Raw genomic sequence first — 27191 nt, 5'->3', positions numbered from 1 at the left:
TATAGTGTTGGATGATGAATACAAATTCTGCAGAAAGATATATTTTATTGAAAGCAAATTATACGTATTTCTTTAAAAAAAAAGCAACAAAAAAACAATTTACAGTACATTTTCAAAGCCACTTTTTTGTTTTGGAAATAATACTTTACAAATCACATTTTTACACTGCATTAGAGAAAGTAATGGTGCATGTAATTCTCTGTCAGCTAAAAACTTATTCACTTATTCAAATGGTTTGGTGGAGCGTGCTTGATATTTTATTACCACCATCATATAGTAAATCATAACCTATACTCCATGGAGCATCTGAAAATGCAGTAGAAATCGTAAAAAATGAAGTGTTTGTCTCACTTTTAGTACTGCATGTGTGGAGACTGGGGAGCGGTGATTTATGGGTATGTGAACGGGTAAGGGAAATGGAAATGGAGGCCACTTTCCTGTCACTAAACACAGCTTAGAGTCCTTCCGCTAATGGCTACAGAATGGATTGATGAACGAGTGCTAACTGGGAGGATGAGTACAACAGGCTGACAGGTACATGAAGAGGAGATGATGCACCTTGTAACCAGGCAGTGTACGCCACAATCAGACACAGGTGCAACTGTCTGTAATGTGAGCGGAGTATTAGAGAACCATTTATTCTCTATTCAGTGATGTGGTGCTGGCAGAAGGGACCACAGAGCTCAGATCAGCAGCCGTATGTCAATCACGGCACCGTCCCTGTTCAAATGAATCAATAAAATCACTTCAGTATACGTCAGGGCAGATATGGCCACAGAAAAGCTATAATAAAACAAACTATTCTTGCACTATTGTTGTTAAGGTATGGTTAAGGTACATTGTATACACTTTGAGTCATATTTAATGCAGTAACTCAGTGTATTCTCTTTCTTTTTAGAAGTTTCATCAGCTGTCACTTAATAGCACACACAGCATTACTTATGTGGTTCTACATTTATACTGTAAGTGAACATAAATTATGTAAACGCCATCACGTAATTATTGTTGAGATATTGATGAGCATTGTTGGAAAAGGAAGCAGCTTTTCTTTATTTCACTTTAGATGTATTTTTGATGCTGTTCCCACACCATTTCAAGCATCAATGTTTTATTCTAAGTTAATCTGGGACTTAACCTGTAAAACAAACCAAACTTCTGGTTTGTTTTGCATACAGCTCGAAATTAATACATAAATTGCAATAGTTTCATCATATAATTACTGCACATATTTTTAAGGCAGCTCTATGTCGCTCTTCAGGTGGAGTCTCTTCCTTATCGCTTTGCCTAGAATGCAACACAGTACGGCATTAAACTTATTCATCTTCCTTCCAAGTTATTAAATCCCCTGTATTTTAATAAATGTGAAACAAATAAAGTTAATGTACGCCATGATATAAATAACTATAATACCTTACACCTCCAATCACTCACATCATCCACATGACGTGTCTTGTCTCAGGACGCAACGACAGAACTTGGTCCATCAATCTTCTTACTTCCCTACCTACCACTGTGGCCCATACTGTGGAACATCCGAGGACAAAGTACAACAAATCCATGGCGACAAGATACAGAAGGCATCTTTTAAACATGCAATCAGTCCAACATGGCAGAGCGTGCAGCAACTTCTCAATTCTCAATAGATGTAAAGACATGTTTGCAACTCCTCCCGAGATGTTTTCTTTAATAGACTCTTATGTAAGTCACTGGCATGTTTTTAATCGGGTAGTTGGCACCATATGCTCCGACTGGCACACGGTGCGGGCCATTTCAATCGGCACCTGTTCCCATTACCACTGATTTGATTTAATTAGGATACATTTAATGTTAAAAATGTCAGCAATTTTGGCTCATAAGGTTTCGTCTGCATCAGTGAGAATGCCACCAGTGTTCCCCGTGATTGTAGCAGTATTTTAATCACCTGTAGACGAGTCTGTCTTTGGAGTGTCAATTACATTTCTATTTAAAAGAGACAGATTGGTTCAAAATACAATCAATTCAGAGTGAATTCTTCAGTGATTCTCCTCTTGGAAGCATAATAGAATCGCTTAGCTGGATTGTAGTCTATGTCAATAAAACTAAGCCAGAGAAGAGGAGACAGAGGGTTGACTAGAAGCTGTTTCATTGCATTGAAATCACTCCTGCGTCCTAAGTGACTCTTTATAGTCAATAATAACTTAGTGACTCTTTATATTCAATAATAACTTTGGGACTTGTTGTAACACTGTGTTTGGGTGGCTGTGAATGTTGTCAATTTTTAGCTGACAAAATCTGGTTTGGGCTTTGATCTCCACACGACAAAGTGCCATTGTTGCACCTTCTGTGTTATGTCATGTTAATAGCGGAGATCGACACAGTTTGACTCAGTTCTCACTCATCAAGTCAATTTTCCACCAAATGCAGTTCACACAGAAAATAAACTGTTATATTACGGAATTTATGCGAAGATGATAATTTTAGTGTTTAGTGTAAGTATAATTTAATTGGGAGGACATTCAAGGAAAGATGGAGGACAAGGGTGATTCCTTTTGCACAAAAGCTATGTTTTGAAGTGGCTTGTCTTAGATTTGGCATTGTTTATTGGCAGGGAGAGGCAGGAGACACAGGTGTATGCCTTATTGTTTTGGAATTTCATTCTTCACCATCTGTCACTTTATGGTTCAGTTCATTTTGTTTCAATAAAAAATTAAATATAGTGTAATGTAGTGTCACATTGTGAGAAATTAGTCAATTCAATGTATGCAGGTAGGTTAAATGAAGCACTATAATTCTGTTGAAGATGGCGTCATATTTCAGGCTTTTTATGTTGAACAGTTGTGCCATTTAGTTGTAATGTAATACAATTTATACATTACATTAAATGTGCATTATTATGTGTTGACCCTGCGACGAGTTGGCCACTGTCCAGGTTGTCCCCCGCCTAAGGCCCAATGTCACTGGGATAGGCTCCAGTCACCCGCGACCCCGAAAGGGAACAAGCGGTAGAAAATGGATGGATTAAATGTGCATTATTATGATTGAATTTTCAAATTCTTAAAGAGTTTTTAAGGAGTTTTTAAACCCAGCTGGTCGAACTTTATGGCCTCTTGGTGCTATTTTGTCCATTTCATTTTGCTGCTCCTTAGCAATTTAGGTCTGTCAGGAAACACATTAACTTTGTTTTCACCGATAGTTAATCAGCATGTCACAGTCCAGACACATCTCTGTGTGAAGCGGCTCCTCCTCAGGTGCTCCACTGATGGTTAGTTCCAATTAGACCTGTCCCTTTGCTTTTGTCACTTCGGACCATCCTGTCCTGTCCTCACCTCTGTCCTGTAGCAAGTGTATTTTACCTATGAATCTTTTTTTTCCCATACATTTTTAAGTACACTTGATTCAGGAAAGGGATAAGATGTGCAAAAGAAGAGTCTATAGAATCAAGCATCCTTGTAGTGTTTTCATATGGAGAAAACACTTTAAGATAAGCCATATTGTACGCAGATTCCATGTATAAATGGCCTAGTAAGGACAAGCTACCTAAAAAGTTGATTGGTGAAATTACAACTTGTAATGTGTAATGTCAATACATATAGTTACAAAATCTTACTAAGTATTAGTCTTATTGCACTTGTTACAGACAAGTGCAATAAGACACTCTGAATCAAAACTTACCAAACTTGTACAAACTTGGTTTAGCAAAAGAACAACTGTAAGCAAATAAAATGTTTATATTATAATTATTATATTAGGACTATTTCACAAGAAAATAAGATCAGTTTATTTGTTAACACACTATATAAGAAAGCCTTTTTATGGCTCATATATGTTATGTCACACAATAATGAGCAGTACTGTATTTAACAATGGCCTATAAACGGAACATTAGAAATTGTGAGCATCTAATGTTTACCACAGATTCTTTCCATATGCACGCCCATAAAACCAGTCATAATCAGCGAGTAAGCTTGAAGTTCCTGCATGATTAGAAACACAATGAATCTTACAGTAAAATAGGCTTTCCGTGTATTTCCTATTTGCTTTTGCACAGTATCGGTCACTGTGTTCCCCAGCTGCTGCAAACATCCTCTCATTCTCCAAGGGCACGTTTCCAGTGTGTGTCTGCTTAACCCTCTAGAGTCTTTGTGCCTCAAGTCTCTAGACATTTAAATCATGCTCAGCTTCACTTAATCACATTCATACATGTTTTTTCCCATCCTCTCAGTTTCTTTTGGACATTTATCAGCGCTCAAAGTTCACTCTGTAGGAAAACATCAACCTGTTTGTTTTAAGTGAAGAGTTTCAGGGGTAGATGAAGCTGTGAGGAGGGGGCAGTTGTAGCATCTATACACGAGCATCTCAGAGCCTGGCCTGACACCTTGTGGAAACAATGAAAATGACATCATTTAGAGCAGCTCGTTGACTGTGGATAGATCTATGCCTGGTGTGGGCAAATTGATTTGAATTAATTAATTATTTTTTATCTAAAATAGCCTAAATGTTTAATGTTATGGTGATGTAAATATTAAAATATAATAACTTTGTACAATCATGTTTTCCCCAAAAATATTTTCACATCCATAAGAATGTCAAATCAATTTTCCCATAATTGAAAAGTCAAACCAATGTGTAAATATGGAGACTTGTATACATATTTAATTTTTTCTATATGGTTATCTAAACTCATAATGAGTAGTTATTTCTAGTTTAGTCCTGGTTTACCCTTTTAGACTTGTGTATGCCCCTGTTTTAGACACACTGTCCTGTTTTTGTGAGTTTTTGAAAGGTATAAACGTTTGAGACAAATCTAAGCACTAAAGGCGCTCAAACACGAAGACATTTGTATTTGGATATTTATAGAAAGCCAAAGCAGACTAAAATGTATTCTATTTACAATATAAATAATATAATACAATACAAATACAACGTTTTTGCTCAATTTTATTATTTATCTATCATTATTTTAGTCTCGCAAACAGCTTTTAATTTGAAGGTACATGACCTTCAGGAAGACATCTTGCCTTCTCCATGGCAACCAGCCGTACACATTGACGGGACACACAAACGGACGCAGGTATTGAGTGTTTGCAAGGACTTGATAAGTGCTTTTAGCCAGTGCAGCTTGATTATTATGCTTATTATACAGGTTCATAACATGTATCTTTCTTACTACAGAGTTTAATCATGGCTTTTGGTGACGGGAAGAGTGACATGGAGCGACTGGGCATCTTCAAAGAGATGGGTTACATCTCTATAGGAGACAAATACAGCCCTCCAAACAACCGTGAGCCTGTGCTATTTGTCACCACTGTAACTTCTTGGCAGACTTTTTAATTTACTGGATTTCGACAGCAATAGGCTAATTATTAAATGTTTATTAGCAAGTAACCTGAGATGTTGGGGCATAAAGCTTTGCGGAGACTATCCAGTATCAACAGCTTTGGGAGATTTTTTTGTAATATCAGATCGTGTTTGTATAAATTATAAACAAACAACTTAGACAGATATCTAAGTGTGATTTTGTTGATAAATATTACAATTGCGAATCTATTATATTCATTTTGTTTGAAGTGAAGATTGCAAACACGTCTAGGTGCATCAACATTTGAGAAAAGATTGAAATGTTCTAAAATGTATGTGATTCTTGTATTTCTTTAACAATTCAAATGTTTGTAGAGGTCTAAAATACAGATTTAGCAGGACATTTTGTTTGCCATGGACTTGCATGCAGTCAATGCAATTTAATAATTGCAACCAATCAAATTGCAATTTTTATTTGATTGTGATAAATCTTGCAGCTCTATTAAATACATACAAAATACAAATACAAATACGGAATCTGAATTCATTTTACATTTACTTTTAGGTCCCTTTAATGAGTCTGCTCACCGGAGTCGCCAGATGCAGGCTGGTGGCACAGCACAACGCTGTGCACTGCAGAATGGCTTTTTTGAGAAAACATTCAACCGGATATTTGAACATGAGGCACTCAATGACCAGATAAGACTTGCTCGGCAGTATCGGAACCAGCAGGCCAAGAAAATCCTGGGCAAAGCCTTCCTGCCCTCCAATGCCATCAAGAAACCGTGAGGGATGCATGAAGACTCACATTGAGGACATTTTGGTTATTTCTATATGATAAAAAAAACTTACTGCACTGGTTTCGTTGGTTGTCCAGGTGTGGATCAGGAAGTTACTATGGGACGCTCTCCGGACCAGTCGAAGCCATGAGCCCTCAGACACAGCCACGAAAACCACACAAGTCACTTGGGCGCAACATTATGACCTCACCCGGCAAAAAAGGCAGTGGTTACAGGTTTATGGCAAGCAAAAGTGCACCACATGTAGATCTAATTTAAAAAGAACAATATTTATTTGGTTTGAAATGGCCTCACACAGAAAATGAGTAAACATGCTGTCATATCAACTAAAACCTATTCTTTTTTAGCTATCCTAATGTGACCCTTTCCAGTATTGAGGTGTATGCTTCTGACCCATACGACAGACCCAAGGAAATCCTAAAGGTAAGAGAAATTTTGCTATGACATTCCCATAGAACCATGAGTTATAGCGGTGTACTACAGTTGCCTTTTGTCAAACGCACAATGAACCTGTTTGCTGTCCTGCCGCATTGTCTTCTGATATCTTATTTAGGCAACGCTCACATTTTTTTTCTGTATACTCACCAAATAATGGCACTTTGAGAGGTGGTATCTTTTATATCAAATACATTCTAATGTGCAGAATGTTGATCACTTGTTTGTGTGTTAAAGAAAAAGCTATTATCTCATCACTCCAAAGTAAAGGCTGGACCCTTCAGCTCAAACCTCCATCCGAAAGACTTTTTTCAGGACAATCCTTACCGTAGTAACAGACCCACAGCCCAGGCACATAAGACACTCCCCTCTATAAAAAAGAAAGTGTCTCCAGTTCCATTCAAGCCCACATCTCCCAGTAAACGGGTTAGTATATTTTTACTCTGAAGAAGACTTTTAATCTTGTCATGCGTAAATAACATAAACAAACCTTCACCTTGACAGTCTGGAGGAATGAAGGCTGGGACGTTTGACACTTATCCTTCACACTCTGCTGATCCATACATCATTCGCAAATCCACAAATAAGGAACCAGTCTTTCGCCCAGCACCAGGTCCCAAGAGCACCCCTGTTAAAAGTATCATCATGCACAATGTTATCAGGTGAGGCTGGGTTTTAATATTTAAAAAACTAGACTTCATTATGTACAGTAATAACTGAAAATATATTTTCTTTTCTCAGGAGTGTGCACAATTCAAATTATGGCTCCACCATCCCAGTTGTTATGTTATTATGACTGTGATAAAAGCTAGGACTATATTGCAGCCTTTATGAAATCATCTGTTTTAGGATGAAAATGATGAGGCTGTTGTGAGGGGATTCTACAACTAAGGGCAGGTGTGTGTCTGTGGCTAAAAACAATTTTTTCTACACCAACTACATCAAGACAAACTGATAAAAAAGTATGATGGATCAACTATTGTTTTTAGGCCTTTAAAAAACTTGATTTGGCACGAGTAATTTATATGGGACACCCCTTCGCCCAGTTTTGGACATTGAATTCAATGTAGGTGTAGCCGATTAGTAACTTTATAGGAAAGTTTAGTATAGCTTAGTCTTTATTTGAAAGGATTACTGTACAGGGACATTAAGCTTGTAGTTAATTTCCATCTGCAGGCGCCGATTTACAGCTGTAAATAATGCAGTGCTAAATCAACTTTTTTAGCACTTGGATACCTGCGTGCATTATGAATGAAGAGTGGGTTGAGACCACTGACAGAATATATAAGAGGTTGAGACCATGGTATATTGATTGTCAAGGAAATCATGGTGTGGGAACTTTTGGCTGCCCTCAACAAATCTTGGAGGGGGAAGATTGCTGAAATAAAAAAAGAGTCCAATGAGTTTAGTGCATTTACAAGTGTGTTTACAAGGCAATAAGGAACAGATAAACACAAACATTTTTTGCCCTTTTGACTATGGTTATTCAATGTGCAATGGGCTTTCAGGGGAAGAAGCCAGACTAAATCAATGTGATCCTCAGTCATTTCTGGTGATAACTTTGGGCAGGGAGTAGGGACATTTAGTCCGATAACACCGGGCCACAGTTTGGACACCCCTGCACTAAACTGACACTATTTTCAGACGGATTAAATGATCATTCAACAAAATAAAGGTGTTATACAGTATTATTGTTTGTCAAATCATAACTCTTGCTAGGTAGAATTTGTGGAATTACCTCTACCTATGTAATATTTGATGCCCATCTCCAACCAGTTTCACTAACAGGGGACAACCATGGATCTATTCACTACATTTGAGTGAAATATGTAGTCTAACATGTCATATGCACTTTAACTACTGGCCACTTTTGGATCTTGGCATTTCTCGACTTTTATGTATGATGTAAATATTTTACCAGATAAAACCTACATGTTTTAAGTGTATTTGTCTCAAAGCTAAAGACTAACATAGATTAACCTAAATATAAAACAGACAAACTTGGTAAAAGTACATAGAATGCAATGTTGAGTTTTTGCAAAAAGGCTGGTTGGTGTGTGGTGTTATTTTAACATTACTGAACATGTATTGTAGCATTAGCTAGGAGAAAAAAACATTTACTTTTATAAACATTATGTATTCCCGTTATTGTTTCTATTTCCCACCTGTCCCTATGTGTTAATGTATGGCCTGCAAATGCTTGTAATTATGTTAAAAAATTAAAATAATTAAAATCTTGATATGTGACGTAAGTTGGCATGAACCGGTCAGTACTAGTGTACGTCCACTAAGGGGCGGTAATGCACCAATGAGTGTGCAAACCTCCATTAAACAAACAGAAGAAGAAGATTCCGTGTTATTGTTATTTCTCTGGTAGAAACATGAATATATCCACTCTGCAAAGCCGCTGTTCGCTCACCGCGATGAAGAAAGTGCGCTACGATAAAACCAAGTGTTCGGTTGTTGGCTGTAGAAGCCAACACGTTGTGTTACACCGGGCTCCAGCCTCAGAACCTCTCAGAACTACTTGGAGTAATTTTATTTATGGAGGGAATTTGCCAACGAAAGTGCCAAAGGCTCTTTTTGTATGTGCTAACCACTTTAAAGAGGAATGCTTCACAAACCTGCGCAAGTTCAAAGAAGGATTTTCTGAACGATTGTATTTAGTGGAGGGAGCAGTCCCTTCTGTCTATGCTGAGCCCGTCTATCCAAGTATTGTGGTAAGTCCTAAAAGACATCAAACATGATGAAGAGTACCTTACATGTATTCTTCATGAATGTGACGTTCATAGACCGGGTCAATCTAAGGTCTAGGCGCCGTTTCTACATTAAACTACTTCACGTCAGTGGTATATTTCTATAAGCATACGTGGCCATTTTGTATTTTATCCACCTAAAACCATGGATGTATTACATTATCTATAACTAAAGCTAAAGCTGTAACGTGACAAACCAGGCGAATCAGCTGTCAAACGTGACGCATGCACTTGATGGCCACGTGATGCTATTCGGTCTTGTCAAAGTGGTTTTATAACTTTATGTTACAACTGCTCAAAAAATAAACAGGCCATAGCTCGTGTCGTGCTGTCAACGGGTCCCAGTCATAGATCTGATTATTATCCAATTTATGTCGCGGGTGGTTGCGCAGAGGTTTAGGTTTCCTTCTTTTTCTTGTGGATTGGTGGGAAATCAATTTAAAGAGGCTCATTTACCGCCACCTTCTGGAAAGGAGGGTGAACCATTTCGTTCAATCTACTACAATTCGTTGAAATAATCCAGTATTGTAAAGAAACCTAACGCTAAAAAAATACTTGGAGATAGTATTCCCTGCCTGAACACAACTTCAGGATTTCTTGAGCTTGAAACTGTATATTTTGTTCATTAACTTCATGCTTTAGAATCCATCTTTCCGACTGGTACCTGCGACAACATTCTCAGACAGACGAACCCAAATTATCTGACTTGATTTACCTTCTGTTTAACTCTGAACAGCATCTGTAGAATTTCAATTACAGTCTTATCTTGACTCTGTCTGTCCTAATTTTATACTAATAAAACCACTACTGGAGTTTGAAGTCACTACGTCTCTTTTATAAGTCAGGACAAGCACAATTGCCCGCAGTTGTCCAGTAAACATTAGACACTCTCTGAGAGACCATAACACTGGGCTTTGGCTTCCATTCACTCAAACTGCTTTCAGCTCGTGCTTTGGACGACTGTAGGTTCCTCAACTTGACCTGGAACTGCTGTCAACCTGCTGAAAAAGAGGGTGTTCAGTGTAGTAATCATAATCATAATAATTTAAAGTATAAGAATGATAATTTGAAATATAATGATAATAATAATATCACATGCAACGTTTGTTTTACTTCTCTATGTTGATGTCACAATGGAGAAGTTTCGAAATCACTTAAAATGAGATGACAAATATAAAGACTTTACTAAGCAAATGTTACTAAACTATTTAATATTGTTAATTGAACATGTCATTGTTTTGTAGGCGGCTTATTACACGCCATCATTCGCTACAACAGGCTGCCAGACAGAAAAAAACAAAATGTGCACAGTTGGGACACAGCTTTCCATCTCAACCTTCCAATCTCGTGTCAGGAGTAAAGGTATGTGAAGTTTTGTACTAAGTTTAAAAACTATAAAGATGAATGTTTACAGTTATAGTTACTTTGTATTTATTTGTTCAATATAGATGTTCAGTGCATAGAACCTGAGTGGTGGTAAGAGTAACCCTCATGCAAATGTGTACGGTAGAATACAAGGCTTGAAATGTTCTGAATTGTACTGTTGTCAGAATCTTACTTGAGTAAAAGTAAAAAGTACACATTAAAAAAAAAAAAATACTAGTACAAGCACTTTTTATGCAATATTAATAGCATTGTGAACATTTTTTTTCTGCAAAAGTTGAGAGTTGTAGTTGTTTTAAAGCACAATCTGCACATTCTCTGAGCTCTGACCAATCTGAGCAGTTGATGCAGTGATACTTGTGTTTACGTGAGTTTAGACAGCTGCGCTTTGGGACGATTAGGACTTACGCTGTACTCATGCTGCCTTCCTGTTCTCTGGAGGTAGACCATCCTTTTCACTTGTGAAGTGGTATTTACAAGTGCATTCTTTCGTGGTCGTAGCAAAATGAAACATTTTAAAGACGCACTTTATCTGGACAAATATGAATAAATAAACAAGTAAATTAGGTGAGACCCTACAGATTGCTCATGGAAAAAAGCAAACAATTTATCTCTTCATTTAATTTGATTTAAGCAGAAATTGAGATGCCATTCAACTTGTGGCTGCCATATAATTATGCAGCATCAAAATAACAGGTGGAAAAATAATTGTGATTCTTTCTCTGCTGTCCGTCATAGTGTGAGGTCAAAGATTCTTTCATCTCGGCAACTCTGGCGCAGTGATGGGTAGATGAGGCGTCAAAGTGTGACACATGTCCGATACTGTGTTGACACAGTATTGGTGCACTCTATTGTGTCATCTGGTGGTTAAAAAGGTAGGCCTACTACAGCTTCTTCTGAAGACGCGTTAACACAACACGGGGCTCGTTCATTCAAAATGCCAACACTGAATGCATTCTGATGATCAAGAACAAGAGTTAACTTGGTAAGAAGGTAACTCAATCTTAGTAATTCAAGCAAATAACAGCCGATTGCACAATAAAGTAGCCTGTAATATAAGTGATACAGTGATTCAAAATTAATGTAAAAATAATAATAAAATGGAGCTTGCAGAGGGATCACAATCATCCTTCAATGAAACAAACGGACAAAGTGAAAGACGTGGGGTTAGGGTGCTTCTGACACGAGCGACAGTAAATGACACAGTAGATGTGTTGGTCACGTGACTTTTATTAAAGTGACACAGCTCGACACAGACGTAACTTTCAGAGCTTGAAACTCGTTTGGCCCATCACCACTCTGGCATCAACATTATTTCTCAGTTTCCTACTACAATTTATGAGATGAGGGTCTGTTTAGGTACAATTTCACACTGGTAAAGTCCCAGAGCACTTGAAGGCAGCATTAGCACTTGCATGGTTTTAAAATGTAAATAATTACATGGCAAAACAACTGCTACAGGTAGCAGTTGTTTTGTTTTTTTGCCCAATCTAAAATTGTTAGTATAAGATCAGAAGATGAACAGCAAGTTTTGGTGGATGTCTTTGACAAGATGTTAAAGTCTTTACAAAAAGGTGAATACTTCAACAAAGGGGTTTATAAAAGGATGTGTTTGTGTTTCAAGGCGAATTCTGCTGTTGAGACAACAATTAAAACTGAATAGCTGGTCTGTGACCTATAGTTGAATGAGACCACAGGCAACACGGATGCAAATGTAGACGCACTGAGAAAAAAGGGCAAGAGGACAAGTTGCACATCTCTCTACAGATGTTCAGGATTTCTTTAGCTGCCTATCATCTGGCTGTTAAAACTTCTAAAGTGCTTTTCAATGCATTGAATAACATCATTAACCCATGTTGAATGTAGTCATGAATTACTCTACAAGCTTGTGTGGGAAAATTCCTGATGTTTTTTGTTGGAAAAAAAATTGAAGGGATGAGGTCCACCTTCTCTTTGTTCTGCTGCTGTTCCTGTGTGTCATGTAGCCGTGGAACAGTTTGAACCCTCTGTGATCCCTCCTACTGTCCCACAGATTGTCTACCTTCTAAACGTCTTTAAAAAGTCTGTCCAATTGTTTTAACTGATAATGCATCACTTTCCTCTGGCTGTGTTCCCTCCCTTTGAACATGCTGTTGTCCAGCCCCTTACTAAAAAGCACAATTTGGATCATAATGTTCTTAAAAACTATAGGCCAATATCAAACTTCCCTTCCTTTGTAAAGTTTTTGAAGACAAGGTTGTCTATCCTCAACTGCAGTCACACCTTGCCTGTAATGACATTTCTGAACAAATTCAGTCTGGCTTTAAGCAACAACATGGCACAGAAACTCCACTTTTATGTGTTTTTAAATGATCTTCTTTTAACACTTGATTCTGTTACTCCTACTGACCTTCTGCTTTTAGATATGTCCTCAGCTTTTGACACAGTTGACCACAGTATTCTGTTGTTAAAGGCCATGCACTTAACTGGTTCAGATCATACTTGTCAGAACAAACCTTCTCTGTTCACCTCGGCCCACATCAGTCTAAAACTGCTCCTTTGAACTGTGGTGTACCTCAGGGTTAGGTCCAATTCTCTTCGGCATTTATTTGTTGCCATTAGGACCCTTCTTTAAAAAATAATATATCTCGTTCCATTACTTTGCTGATGACGTGCAAATTTACATTCCCTGTAGTCCAATCTCAACCTCATCGTCTGAGCCCCTGATTCACTGCCTCAGAGACATTAAAGACTGGATGAATCTTAATCTTCTACATTACATGAGAAGAAAACTGAAATGGTTGTTTTTGGTAATTCATATGTATTAGGAGGGGTGGACTTTTGTGAGAAATCTTGGTGTGCTGATGGATTCATCTCTCAAGCTGGACAAGCAAGTCAGTGCAGTGGTCAAAACCAGCTTTTTTCATCACTGCACTGGCTCCAGATCTCCACAGAATCTAATTTAAAATGTTGCTAATGGTTTTTAAGTCTTTAAATGGTTTGGCTCCCTGTTATTTGCAGGATTTTTTTGTCCCACCATGTTCCTGCCCGTACCATACGGTCCTCCTCTCAGCTCCTCCTGTGCCCAGGTCAAAGCTAAAGCAGAGGAGACCTTTTCTCTCTGGCCTTTTAAACACAAACCTAGCCGAGTCATTATTTTTGTTTACTTCATGTGTATTTGAATTGTTTGTATAGATATATTATTGCACTTTGCTGTACAGCTGCTTAAATGCTGCTTTGTGCACTGAGCCAATTACCCCGGAAAAAATCCAGTCAATTAGCGTTACAGTTACGTACGAATCTTAGAAGTATTAATATTAAGTAGTTCCTATTCTCCCCCTGTCTGTGCTGTTAGTACTGTAAAGAAAATATCAGCATTTATTTTTTTTTTACGCAGGAACTCAAACAACCCCACAATGCTCAGACGACGGTAAGTCCACTGTTGACTTTGAGCGCAGACCTGCAGCCATCACGTCAACACTGATGAAAAGGCCAACATTGGGAGATATTTGTGAAGGGATAACGCCGATAAAAAAGGCTAAAATACCCCATCTGGAGCAGACCAAAGAAGAGGATAATCCCTTAGAAGGCAGCTCAACAATGGACAGTCCATCAGATCCACACAATTATAAATATGATCCAGAACATTCAATTACTGTTAAGTTAGAGATGCCCGATGAGACATAAGTGAACGCTCTAATTAGGAAACAATACTGTATGAGTATTTTATGTATTTGCTTGTTTGTATTCTGTAACCTGCAGCCACACCCGTCTACTGGAGCTTTTTGAGGGGTGTTATGTCTCCCAGCGAGCTTCCGAAGTAAAGACGAGACTGTGACACTATTGGAACTCTTTTGTGCTTGGAGCAGGAATGTCCTCGCTGTGATTTCATTCCAAAACTGTTTAGCCAACCTATTCTGGGAAGCACACCAGCTCGTAATTTACTACAGTCAGTGACAGTGTAGAGTGATGGTGGCTCCTCAAAGTTTCAACGCTATTCTTATAAAATATTCTTATGCTTGTTTGTGGTCTCAAATATTCCGTACAATGAGACTAAAACAGGATAGGGCTTATCAAGGCTTTAAAAGCATTCAATTCTACACAAGTATAACATTTGAAGTATAATGGTCGTAAATGTTCTTGTTTCTTGTATTCATTGTAGTAATTTCAGTCAGAATATGTTTTCATATTTCATGTTTATGATTAATCTATCCACTCGCATAAGTTAGTTGTCTTTACGACAGTACAGTTTGTGACCATAGTAACCTGGATCGGCGGTGGAGCTTGCGGTGGCACCAGCCCCTGAAACCAAACTACAGCAAGACATTTTATAACAACATGACAACATGACAAAAACACAGCAAATTGTGACAACAAATAGTGTAAATATTTCACAAGCATCAATATCCATTAGAGATGGAATCTACTCTCCAGAATTACGGCAATACAAATGTGAAGGATTTTTATATTGAATTTCAAGTCAAAAGGAGTGTCATAACCGGTGTCATAACAGAGGTATTGAATCTGTAATGATGTAATAATAGCAACAAATAAATGTGTTTCTCCTTCCAGTATTAATATAACTAATTTGATTTGGGGACATTCTCTAGGTTGAGTTCTTTTTTTTTTTTTTATATGGTGTAAACTTTGTTACAAAAATCAGCAACATCTCTTCCCCAGTGAGACTAAACGCTGGCAATACCACAGTCCACAGGGCCACAGACATGAAAATGAAGTGAATCATTCAACATTTACCTTTTGATAAGGTTTGGAACATTCATTTCAGGTTTATAAAACATGAAAAAGGCTGTTTATTTAGGCTTTGACTGCAGTAATATTCACAGTTTTTAGTGTGTGATCCGTCTGAAGTGTTTGGCCCTGGATGTATGTAACCAGCTGCTCACAGGGGCCCCTCATCTGCAGAGGCCATGTCTGTGGGAGCCAATTCAGGAGAGAGGTGGTTGTAGTCACAGGTACCAAAGGGTGGACGAGCAAAAAATTTATCTTGATCATTTATAATTCATTTCTTATAGTTGTACAAGTTATTGACACAATAATGTTTCATACATGATATTCCAAATTTACCCATCTCCAAAGCTACAACTATGATGTTTTTTAAAAGGATATATTTCCCACCTTTACCAGCTTATTTAACATTTTGACATTTTACCTATCAATTTCACAGTTAGCACTTGATACAGTTATAGTTTGAATGGCCTTTTTGTGCAAATTTACATGCATGTCAAAGATGTTTTTTTCCCTTATGTTGTCTGTTGTCTGGTTTGGGGTCTCTCAGAACAGAAAGATCAAGTAATACCAATGTCCTTTTAAAATTTTGTCAGATATTGCTTCACTGGATAGAAAGACATTTTCTTAATTTGATTTGTGATTATGTATTTAGAGGTCAACATCCAAATCATGGACCATGATGTTATCACACAGTTGAATCCAGCACCATCTTACATATGGTTTTGCTGCTATTTGACTTTGAAATTATGCACGTATTGCTCTAATAATACGTATGTTTTTCCGCAAGTAGTTTTAATGGGGTGAAGCACATCGTGCAATGATGAAAAAGTGTGTCCTGTTAGGATCCTCTTTGGGGTCTGTTTACTGGTTTGTATGTGGTCCCTGGTCTTGTAAATGGAGGTGTGATTTTCATGGTCTATGACTGTTGCTCATTTGAAGATAGATTAACTGGAGTATGTAATTTTTCATAAAATTAAATCAAATTATCGTTGTATTATCATATGCCAATAAAGAATGACTACAAACCAAGCATTAAAACCTGTTTATTTTTCTTTTCATTTTTCTGAATGACAAAATGTTGACAATTTGACATCACAACCAAATTATAATGTAATAGTTTATTAGCTCATTTGGATGAGTACATGGATCTTTGTAAAATCCATTCTGATAATTGTATAAGACACCATTTGTCATCAAGTATTCACGTCTTTTATGTACACGTTTTTCGAAAATCTTTGAAAAACCCATGGCAATACTAATATAGAGCCATAATTGGAAAAAATATGTTTGATCACCACTTTTGTACAAGGGCATAATTTTTGCAATCTTTAATTCAGATGGAACTATGCCAGCTTTTATCAAGACAATGCAAGAATAAAACTGAGTGAGTTAATAACAGTAATGGCGCAAATCCCACCATGGCCAGCTCATGTTTTTCAGAATCAGAATCAGAAATGGTTTATTGCCATTGTCAATGAACAGAATTCACAAACATATGAACTTGTCTTTGTGATTCAGTGCAACATAAAACAATGAACAATGAATAAGTCAAAAAGAGAAACAGCTTTAATCTGCTATGGGAGAAAATAAAAATAAAAAAATAGGCTTTACTGCTACATTATTTTATTAACGGAAACTCGTGTACCCAGAATGCACTGCGCCTTACTATATAAACGGAATCTGAGCTTCCGCTCTGTCTCTGTCTCCGGTTCAACCACGCGGAGCGAAACGTAGCCGAGCCTTGCAGTTTAGAGGTAAGTTTTAGTCGTTAAATTGCATTTTGGTCTTTTGTATGACATATGTTAATATTCCCCATCTATGATTGACGTCAGTGCATAATATCCTAGCCTTTTGGTGTAATATTAGTTTGTTTAAAACACGAGTTCAGTGGTTAGCCTCGTGCATGAGCCTCAGAATGTGCTCCAGACGGGTTAATGTGGGTCACACACGAGCATCTACTGAACCATGTGCGTGTGTCGAATGATCTATATGACAATCTAAACCATGTATATCAAGGCGGTGAATACAGTTTAAGTCTCACTACGTTTCTATTGTCTTATTATAAATGTGCTGCACTGTTCATTTCCTCAGGTAAACTTACCCACGTGACCCAAGCGGACCATTGGCTGCGGTTGTAAAGTCGCTGCTGGCGGTGTAAAGCTTCAGGTAAGTTTCAAAGTGTGCTTTTCTTGCCCTCCCAGCTCTAAGTCAGCTGTCCAGATCTCCATGTCTGCTTCAGTGTTACAGAGCTGGTAAAGGAAGTCTCTGTGCCGGTCCTCAGCTCGGTGGGCTCTGTTTTAGAGTCTCCTGGGCTGTGGTGGAGCAGAGCATGGCCTAACGAGAGTGGCCCTCCCTGATCAACTAGCAGGATGGGCCTAGTATAAGGCTGCACATTTAACATTTCTATTGATTAATGATTGTCTACTGTAGATTAAGTTTAATCCTCATTGTTGTGTATTATAGTCTCGAGGTGGGCACGGGGCTCCAGCTTAGTCACCAGAACACCCTTTACTGCAGAAGTGAGTACTTTGTAAATGTGTAATGATCATTGCCTGCTGTGATGATTGATTAACACATCATGCTGACAAAATGTTGTGGTGAAAAATCTCTCATAACTGAGCATTTTAAAATACAGGCCTAATAAGATTTAAGATTAAGAGCCATTTTGACTTATTTTTGTTTTTACACAGCTGTTTGCGAGACCTAAGATCCCTGCCAGGACTTGGTAAGAACTTTACACAAATATTTATGTCTGAACCAATTTGTACTGCCATGTCAGAGCCTTGTATCTCTGTTGTGGAATCTAAAAATTGGGAGATCATTCTCAGGACTTAGGCACAGGTTTTAAGTAATGCTAGTTTACAAAAACCTGACTGAAGACTTGGAACAGTCATTTAAAATAAAAGTACTCTGTGCTTTGTCTGAATATTTAGTATTTACTGAGTATTTTTTTCTTTCAGAGCTTGCTTTGAGGGTGTTTGTGAAGCTTGAAGAAACACTGATACTCACTCTTAACCTGTGCTCATTTATATTAAACATTGAACTAATTTGCATTACTTTTTTGAGAGGAGTTACTTGTGTTCCTTGTTTTTTTTATAGTCTGATCCTTTTCAGCCACTGGGTGGTTTCTCTGAACTGTAGACTGGGGATTGTAGAGACTTGGCTCATTGTACTATTTTTAAAGTGGTGGTTCTCGACTCTTAAGTTGTGGCCCCCAAAAGTGAAAGTATCATGTTAAGGATGTAGAACATCAGATGGGAATCTATAGTTGCCACTGAATTTGCAAACCGCACAGTTCTATATGCTAATGAGAATACCAACAGATGGCGGCAGCAAAAAATTGGATTGTGTTTAACCACACATTCATGGGTCTAGACGTTAGACTCTCTGGCTAAAACGTTAAAGAATTTCTTTGCCCTTTTGGCTACATTTCATCAAATAAAATCTGAAGTTGGCAATATAAATCTAGATCCTTCAGGTATTTTAGGACTCCCACATAACCACCTGTATGAAATGGGGGGGGGGGGGATGAAGTAAAGTCCACCCCTACAGATTTACAGTTGGTGGTGGTACAGCTAAGCTACTATAGGTCAATAATACAGATGAGAGGCAGCTATTACCTTTTCTGGAAAAGAATCTTTAATCTGCTTCTGTCTGCACTGCCTCTAACACCCACAACTATCAGTTTGAAAATGGCTTATTGCAAACCACATCTGTCAACACAAACACCTGCTTTCTGCTGCCCCCTGCAGGCCGTGTACCATGTACTTTACATTTAGGGTGTGAATCTGCTCGTTTGTTCCTGTTCTGTACTTAAAAAAAGCAAAGATTTTACATAACTTAGAAATATAATTATTTACATAAGACTGACATGTAATCCCAAATCCTTTTATCCCAGTTTTAAAGCTTAACACCTTTCATGGGACTAGATGAAAAATAACCTTGGTTAATTCTGGCATATTGTCCCTGAAATAAGATAAAATTAGAATAACAAGGTCACTAATGCTAATTAGATTTAAAATAACTATCTGATTTGGTGAAATATCACTTGCTGTCACACAAATACTGACTCAATTAGTAATAAAACATGAAATGTATTATCAGTGCCTGACTTGTTTCATACAATATTGTAGGGCCTAAGTCAGTTACACTATAATTGTAAAACGCTATTTCCAATAGGCTTTTTCGTTTTGAGTGAAATGATCGGCTGAGGAACTGGAGAATGAAGATTCAGGAGTAGATTATATAATAGATCCATGAGGAGAGTATATTATAATAGATCCATGAGGAGAGTATATTATAATAGATCCATGTGGAGAATATATTATAATAGATCCATGTGGAGAGTATATTATAATAGATCCATGTGGAGAGTATATTATAATAGATCCATGTGGAGAGTATATTATAATAGATCCATGAGGAGAATATATTATAATAGATCCATGAGGAGAGTATATTATAATAGATCCATGTGGAGAGTATATTATAATAGATCCATGAGGAGAGTATATTATAATAGATCCATGAGGAGAGTATATTATAATAGATCCATGTGGAGAGTATATTATAATAGATCCATGAGGAGAGTATATTATAATAGATCCATGAGGAGAGTATATTATAATAGATCCATGAGGAGAGTATATTATAATAGATCCATGAGGAGAGTATATTATAATAGATCCATGAGGAGAGTATATTATAATAGATCCATGAGGAGAGTATATTATAATAGATCCATGAGGAGAGTATATTAAAATAGATCCATGAGGAGAATATATTATAATAGATCCATGTGGAGAGTATATTATAATAGATCCATGAGGAGAATATATTATAATAGATCCATGAGAGTATATTATAATAGATCCATGTGGAGAGTATATTATAATAGATCCATGTGGAGAGTATATTATAATAGATCCATGTGGAGAGTATATTATAATAGATCCATGAGGAAAATATATTATAATAGATCCATGTGGAGAGTATATTATAATAGATCCATGAGGAGAATATATTATAATAGATCCATGTGGAGAGTATATTATAATAGATCCATGAGAGTATATTATAATAGATCCATGAGTAGAGTATATTATAATAGATCCATGAGGAGAATGTATTATAATAGATCCATGAGTAGAGTATATTATAATAGATCCATGAGAGTATATTATAATAGATCCATGTGGAGAGTATATTATAATAGATCCATGAGAGTATATTATAATAGATCCATGAGTATATTATAATAGATCCATGAGTAGGTCAGGGGAAGAGAAAGGGGCAGGTCTGAATGTGGAGGTGGAGTTTTTGTGTCAACTAAACTTGGAAGACCCCAGGATTTTTCCTCACCGCCAGAGCAGGATCCTACTGTAACTGCACAGATTTAAAGTGTCTCAAAGCCAAAGCTCTGGTAAGTTGTCAAAAGTTTTGTTTAAACGACTTCACAAGTCAGAAGTCCTTCCCAGTTAATAAAATGGTTGCTGAAGTTTATTGTGCACAAAATGCTTGGTTGGCAAAAAAAACAACGGATGTTTCATCACAAGATGTACTCCGCAGTAAACATCCTTACTTTCAGTGTTTAAACTAACTTAAAGTGGTCAGAGTAGAAAGCGCTGGACAAACAGGACTCAAACAACTAAATTACGCATCAATTTTGCGCAGACTGTTTCGTATCATTATTAACTTAGCAATATTCTGCGCGTCTGGATGAACCCCATTCCCGTTGTGCAACACCACAAGTCTGTTTTAGTCCACATGGTTTCCACATAGAAAAGGAGAAGTATACAGAGATTGTCTAACTCTCAGAAACACGAAATCATCCGCGTGGAAGTTTAAAACCCACTGAAGGCGTCGCGAGCTTCCACAGACATCTGAGTCCGCACTTGGTCACTTCCCCCCTCAGAGACTCTTCTAAATGAACAGTTGTGTGGCAGAAGAGTGAGGGAAGCCTTGTACTTTGGAGCCCAGCGCAATGGCCCAGTACCTGCGGTATTTCACCACTGTGGGGGACCAGCAGCAGATCCAGTGGGACGAGGAGGAACTGCACGCGGCCAGTGAGGACCTGAGTCCGGCCACGGGACAGGTTCCTCCGGCTCTGACCTTCAGGGACTCTCTGAAGAGGCTCTACAGCTCCGAGCGCTTCCAGGTACAGACGTGTGCATGTGTCACTTGCCTTGAGTGCTTTGAGTGCTTTGTGATCTTTCTTTTAGGTCGCAGTTGTGTGTTTGGTCATCCTTGATGCCATATTTGTCCTGGCTGAGCTTCTGATTGATCTGTCCATCATCGAGTTGGAACATGGCCACGTCGCTCCTGAGGTAAGTGTTAGTGGTTTGTCATCTGTAATAATGTTTCAAAATGTGGATTGGGAGGAAAAGGGATTGTTGAATGATGGAAGGTTATTATCAAGACAAACATGACTCAAAAAGCAGTGACTGACAACGTTTGCTGGTGTTCAGTTGTCAATCCCTAAATATAAAGCTGACTTCCTGTGCAGGTGTTTCATTACCTGAGCCTGGCCCTTCTGACCTTCTTCATGGTGGAGCTGGTGGGAAAGCTCTTTGCTTACCGCCTGGAGTTCTTCTACCACAAGTTTGAGGTGTTTGATGGCGTGGTGGTGACGGTCTCCTTTGTGCTGGACATCGTCTTCGTCTTCAGAGAGGACGCCTTTGATGCGATGGGCCTGCTCATCCTGCTGCGCCTCTGGAGAGTGGCCAGAATCATCAATGGTACACACTCTCACACTCTCTCACTCTCTCACTCTCTCACTCTCACTCTCACTCTCACACTCGCACGCACACACACACACACACACACACACACACACACCATATTCTCCTCTAAAAGAAAAAGTGAAGCGTTTTTGCATAATATTCTTGGCTTCAAATGACATTTCACTTCATTTTGTGCAAATTTTGGCAGTTATTCTATTTTTTAGCAATACTTGGCCCCTAAGAGCAGGCCAAAAATGTGTTTAATTTTTTACTAAGGCGTGTATGCTCATGCAGATGAGTTGGCCTGACCAGCTAAGATAACGCAATTCTTCAATTCAATTATGTGTATGTAAGAAAACGTCTGTGTTAGAAAATACAGAGGGGCCCAGTCAGGATTCGAGGGGCCCAGTTACCCAGTCAGGATCCGAGGGGCCCAGTCAGGATCCGAGGGGCCCAGTTACCCAGTCAGGATCCGAGGGGCCCAGTCAGGATCCGAGGCCTACAGTACATGGTTCTGAGATTCTATCATCTTAAACTTTGTTTTCCAGCCTAGTCAGTGAAGGTGTTGCTGAACAGGCAACAGTCCTCCTTAACTGGTGTTATGTCTTGTCATCTACGGGAATCTTCAGCCATTGCACGAATCATTTTGTACTTGACCATTTGAAATGTGCAGAACTGGTTCAAACTGTTGTGATCTGTCTGGACATGTTAACATCTGCACTTGTGCCGCAGGTGTTCTGGTGTCGGTGAAGACTCGAGCAGACCAGAGGCTCCACAAGCTGAAGGAGAGCTACGACCACCTCGTTCAGAGAGTCACAGAGCTACAGGCGCGCACTGATAAACTGGTGACTACTGTATATGGTTTTTATTTTACTGTAGTGAGATACAAAATCATTATGTAAAAATAACTGCATGTTGATTTGAATTGTCTGAAGCAGATTTGACTAACTGCTATATTTGTGTGCATCTATTCTAGGAACAAGAAAACCAGAAACTTCAAGCTCTCCTGAAAAAGCACAACATAGATTTATAAATGAAGAATACTTTTGAAGTTACTACTGTTGTGAGTGTTATAGATTTTATTCTTAAGAAATGACCTCAAGTGTTACACATTTCAGTGGTTTGTGAAATCATCTTTCACTGATTTAGTTTCTTCCTGTTCCTGTCAGAAGTGATTCTGTTTGACGTTAAATTAACATTAACTGCAATGTTACAGTCTATCAGTTATTTAGATTTGTCTGTATATAGTTATCAATATAACATTGTGTACATAGGAAAACTGAAATGATTATCAAAACATGTACGTAAAAATGTAATAGATTTATTTACATTTAAATAAATATTCTATTTTCAGTTATTAACAAGTGTCACTAAGCACTATTTACACAATGTGCACATTATAATAGCTGCCATTAAACAACACTGAGTGAATCAAATGTTGCTTTAAACAAAAGGGAAGAAAAAGTCAAAAGGCAACTTGGCATCGATTGTGGGCGTGGCTCTGTATCCACGAGCAGCAGGCGCAGACACTGAGATGAAAGACACAGATGTTTGGATCGGTAAAATACTGCTTCCTCCTGACAGCAGGGCCTGGGGGGAAATAGGTCAGCTCCTGAATTACAAAACAAAACGAAACAAATCTCTCTTTTCTTACCAGTTGACTGGTGTTGGTTTGAATAATTTCTTTGACGCTCACAATCTGTGCCTGAGGGTTCACCTGGGTCCCATATTTGGTCCATTCGATTTCTAAATGAAGTGACAGAGGAATAGCACAGCCTTGGGAGTCCTACAAAATACAATATGGACATGGGCAAATTATACAGGAAAAAGGGGAGTAAGACAGTATTTTATTTATTTATTTATTTTTACCTGTGGATTAAATGTCCGTTTGATAGCCACCCAATCTAACTGTTTGTCAACGGGGGAATTTCCAAAGGACGCCACAAACTGGGGATAATTCTGTCCTCTTAGAATATCTAGAAGCACTCGAGAGATTAGACTGCAGTTTGTTGCATCGGCCAGTCTGCAGGAAGACACAAATACATGATGAAATACTCAAAAATCCAGTACAGTTCATACATGAGAATAACTTGCCTCAATGTACAACCAGTCACAGAATCCAGCCCGAATCCAATTTGAGATCTCAGCTGTGGACCCTGCAGACAGTCCTGGTCCACCGAGCTTTGCAAAAGGGACAGTGTGTCTTTAGGATCGAGGCTTTGAGAGAGACCAGTAAATGACTAGTTAAGAAAATGTTACTAAAAGTACAATTGTGAAAAAGAATACAAAAAGTAAAGGAATTGAACTATTATAAATCCCTTACATTGCATTATTCCTTCAATCATTCATGCAACACCTGGTGACTAAGTAGCTACATCTGCCCCCTCGACCACCGCTATGGTCACACCCTGAGTTGTGATGGAACCTTTAGGGTGGTGGCAGAATGCTCCGTTCACTGAGTTTAATAGAAAAGGATATTCTGGTGTTTTGTATCCGGATACAAGTGGAAATCCAACCACGTAGCCAGGATTACCACTGAACCGGACAGCCAACTCTGGTCCATTCTCCTGTTAAACAATCAAACATCTCCAGTAAGCCAAAGTTAAATAAAATGAAGTACAAAAGATATGACCTTACATCAGAAAACGTAATCTCAAAGGTTTGCTCAAAAGGCATGAGAGAGTCTTGCACAGATCCGAGCACCAAGGATGCAGCCACATGAACTATCTCTCCAGCCGGGTTGTACTTGACCACATATGCAATCTGAAGGGCAGATGTTTAGTGAGCAGAGGACTGGGTATTTGGGCTTGTATAACATGTTCATTCTTACCTTAAACACAACGTTGACACACAAACTTGGGCTCAGAAGAACAGGAAAATGATCTCCATCACTGAACTGCACCTCCACCTGAGCACCCTCCACAGACTGCAACACGATGGATGCTACTGACACAGGAACGAGCTACAAAAGTAGAATACAGATTATTTGATTTGTTTTGTATTTACACTGCTACATTGTGAAATTTGTGACAACACTTGATTACTTCCCCTTTCTTCTGTGAGTCAGTATTTCCAAAACTAGCATCTTCTGTATTTGTAAGTTCTGTTCTTACATGATCTAAAATGTCACATAAACCCACAACCCATAACTTACTGTTGCGTCTGTAGATTTCCCCTGAAAAAAACAACAAAATAGATTCAGTAAGCTTCACCATGTGGACAAAGGAGATGCCACTACTTATTTTAGCATATTGTATTGATAAATAACTACAGTCCATCGATGACAATGATGCAAACGCTCACAGAAAAGAGCAGCATGTTTGTGTACGTGTCCATGCTCAGAGATGGAAGGTTCTCACAGTCCTGAAGCTCCACGCGCCTCGAACAGCCACTGCTTTGTTTGTTCAGGAAAGCTGCAAAAAAGGTGTGATGTCAATGTATTTGCCTTTTAGTTGCTATTTTGATAAATATTTTACTTATGGCTTGCTCTTTGAACCTTGTATAATCACAAGCAGTAAATGTCAGCAATCACATGCTCTTAACCGGACCTTTTACATAATAGGTCACTTCTACATTATGACTGTAGCTGAAGAACGGATTCAATTATATCCTGATGTTATTTTAAATGTTCAATACCTGCAGGGTTTGTATCCACACAGTCCATGGTGATCCCAGAGGATGGCAGATAGAAAATGTCTCTCTGTCCATTGGCCACAGTGGTTTGCATAACATCCCCAAACTAAAGACAAACACACATGAAATGACTTGGATATTCAATTTTCAAAACTGCAAAAGTGTAACTCACCTGATAGCCAGGTGAGGTCTGTGGCTCTGTTACAGACCCCTGATTACTCTCTTGACCAAAAGTAAAGCTGGAGAACTTTTCATACAGAGAGTCAAAGTTTCTGTCAGTTGGAAGAGCCGGTGGTGAGTGGTGCAGTCCATCAACCCCTAGGATAGTACATGAGCCATGGAGTATTTGGAATAAGCCTACAGATTTATTCACTGTCTGTAAAATGAAGAACTTACGATTTTGGAAATAAATACAAAAAGTATCATAATTCTTGTCGTTCTGGATGGATGACTGTAGTTCTGAGTAGCCCTCTATTGTGGTCCTCAAGGAGTAGGACGCCACTTCCTGGTTGCACAGCCTCTTACTGCCTCTAAATACAGAATCATTTGAATGGTCCTCAAAATGGTACAACAGAGAAACTGAAACCCGTGAACAATCTTCATTTGTGTGATTGATAATTGATGTATTTACCTGACCGTGTGCACAGAGCAGCCGGTGAACAGAGCCAGCTCAGGACCACACTCTTTGTCACAGCAGCAGTTCATGTCACACATGTCTTTGTGCTCATCACAGGGACACACTTCTGACACTGCAAAACAACAGGCAGTACATCATCTTTAACGTTACCATGGCAATAAAAAAAACATAGTTCATCACCATGTGGTTGTTGTATTGCATTATATTGCCCTCAACACAAGATCAGTCAACAGAAGCGATTGCATTGAAATCATGTTTGTAGTTTGTAAAAAGAGATTTGATTTTCAGTTTGGGTTAATTTACTACAATCACTGGTTATACTGGTTATACTGGTTATACTGGTCATAGCGTTTTACCGGTGGTGGGCGGTTGGAGGAGGCGGCCGGACAAGGGCAGAGGGTCCTCGGGTAAGTCCGGTTCTGGCGGCTCGGTGCTGGTGCTGGAGGTCGGGCTCGTGGCTTCTGTTGTTGAGTAAACATCAGTATTAAATGTGTCGTTCTGATCGGGAGACGCGGTCGTATTCAACTTGTAAGTGTTATTCTCAGCGGCAATTAATATATTGTAAATTAAAACATGTACAAGCACAGTGTAAATCAGAGTAAAGAAGGCCGCCATCTTTGTTTGGCTGTTGCTATGGCTTTTCTTCTCAGAACATGGTAAAGTCTTTTCGTAAACATGAGCGCCCCCCGTAGTCTGTAGTCAGCACTACAATCAAGCAGTGAATCAAATTATCACATTAATGAAGGTTATTTTGTGTTTTTATTACGATTTTTTTCTATTTTACATCGAATCTAGAAAAAATATTCATTGTATATAAATA

The 27191-nt window shown here is 38.4% G+C and overlaps 3 protein-coding genes, 2 long non-coding RNA genes and 1 other non-coding gene across 7 annotated transcripts; 5 read left to right on the top strand and 1 right to left on the bottom strand.

The window, feature by feature from the left end:
• Positions 1 to 5062: 5062 nt before the first annotated feature.
• On the top strand, positions 5063 to 7178 carry cfap96 (cilia and flagella associated protein 96). Its single transcript, XM_072432260.1, has 6 exons — positions 5063 to 5260; positions 5843 to 6062; positions 6155 to 6292; positions 6425 to 6500; positions 6750 to 6938; positions 7017 to 7178. The coding sequence occupies exons 1-6, from the start codon at positions 5161 to 5163 to the stop codon at positions 7176 to 7178; spliced, it is 885 nt and encodes a 294-aa protein (XP_072288361.1). The 5' UTR covers positions 5063 to 5160.
• Positions 7179 to 8911: 1733 nt separating this feature from the next.
• LOC140350719 (uncharacterized) lies at positions 8912 to 16406 on the top strand. Of its 2 annotated transcripts, XR_011925307.1 has the most exons (4): positions 8912 to 9232; positions 10513 to 10630; positions 14028 to 14566; positions 14893 to 16406. It is a non-coding gene; the product is annotated as an uncharacterized lncRNA (long non-coding RNA). The 2 variants fall into 2 exon arrangements; XR_011925301.1 differs by having other exon boundaries at positions 14028 to 16406.
• Positions 16407 to 17081: 675 nt separating this feature from the next.
• On the top strand, positions 17082 to 19460 carry LOC140346941 (uncharacterized). The gene is made up of 5 exons (XR_011924345.1): positions 17082 to 17133; positions 17471 to 17545; positions 17843 to 17898; positions 18070 to 18104; positions 18340 to 19460. It is a non-coding gene; the product is annotated as an uncharacterized lncRNA (long non-coding RNA).
• LOC140354857 (small nucleolar RNA SNORA74) lies at positions 17576 to 17774 on the top strand. Its single transcript, XR_011926002.1, has one exon. It is a non-coding gene; the product is annotated as a small nucleolar RNA SNORA74 (small nucleolar RNA).
• Positions 19461 to 21291: 1831 nt separating the features above from the next.
• Positions 21292 to 23465, top strand: hvcn1 (hydrogen voltage-gated channel 1). Its single transcript, XM_072436209.1, has 5 exons — positions 21292 to 21536; positions 21601 to 21705; positions 21885 to 22116; positions 22834 to 22946; positions 23078 to 23465. Exons 1-5 carry the CDS (start codon positions 21363 to 21365, stop codon positions 23132 to 23134), a joined length of 681 nt encoding a protein of 226 aa, XP_072292310.1. The 5' UTR covers positions 21292 to 21362; the 3' UTR covers positions 23135 to 23465.
• Positions 23403 to 26986, bottom strand: LOC140350703 (tectonic-1-like). Its single transcript, XM_072436210.1, has 14 exons — positions 26728 to 26986; positions 26366 to 26483; positions 26131 to 26264; positions 25907 to 26052; positions 25738 to 25840; positions 25405 to 25514; positions 25256 to 25276; positions 24932 to 25063; positions 24739 to 24864; positions 24580 to 24668; positions 24196 to 24333; positions 23971 to 24124; positions 23756 to 23887; positions 23403 to 23691 (listed from the first exon to the last, which is right to left on the bottom strand). The coding sequence occupies exons 1-14, from the start codon at positions 26984 to 26986 to the stop codon at positions 23545 to 23547; spliced, it is 1809 nt and encodes a 602-aa protein (XP_072292311.1). The 3' UTR covers positions 23403 to 23544.
• Between the last annotated feature and the right edge of the window lie 205 nt (positions 26987 to 27191).

This window comes from Eucyclogobius newberryi, unplaced genomic scaffold, assembly GCF_026437365.1.
Source record: "Eucyclogobius newberryi isolate DKJ021-1_F unplaced genomic scaffold, fEucNew1.0.hap1 SCAF_11, whole genome shotgun sequence".
NCBI lineage: Eukaryota > Metazoa > Chordata > Actinopteri > Gobiiformes > Gobiidae > Eucyclogobius > Eucyclogobius newberryi.
This window is presented reverse-complemented; position numbering and strand designations above follow the sequence as displayed.

Bases quoted from the DNA above. Each gene is read 5' to 3' on its own strand.
- hvcn1 (XM_072436209.1), top strand. From the start codon at position 21,363: ATGGCCCAGTACCTGCGGTATTTCACCACTGTGGGGGACCAGCAGCAG. The intron at 21,706-21,884 runs GTAAGTGTTAGT...CTTCCTGTGCAG, and splicing joins ATGGCCACGTCGCTCCTGAG to GTGTTTCATTACCTGAGCCT. The intron at 22,117-22,833 runs GTACACACTCTC...CTTGTGCCGCAG, and splicing joins AGTGGCCAGAATCATCAATG to GTGTTCTGGTGTCGGTGAAG.
- LOC140350703 (XM_072436210.1), bottom strand. From the start codon at position 26,986: ATGGCGGCCTTCTTTACTCTGATTTACACTGTGCTTGTACATGTTTTA. The intron at 26,484-26,727 runs GTAAAACGCTAT...GTTGTTTTGCAG, and splicing joins CCTCCAACCGCCCACCACCG to TGTCAGAAGTGTGTCCCTGT. The intron at 24,865-24,931 runs GTAAGAATGAAC...TCTGCCCTTCAG, and splicing joins GTGTCAACGTTGTGTTTAAG to ATTGCATATGTGGTCAAGTA.
- cfap96 (XM_072432260.1), top strand. From the start codon at position 5,161: ATGGCTTTTGGTGACGGGAAGAGTGACATGGAGCGACTGGGCATCTTC. The intron at 5,261-5,842 runs GTGAGCCTGTGC...ATTTACTTTTAG, and splicing joins ATACAGCCCTCCAAACAACC to GTCCCTTTAATGAGTCTGCT. The intron at 6,063-6,154 runs GTGAGGGATGCA...TTGGTTGTCCAG, and splicing joins TCCAATGCCATCAAGAAACC to GTGTGGATCAGGAAGTTACT.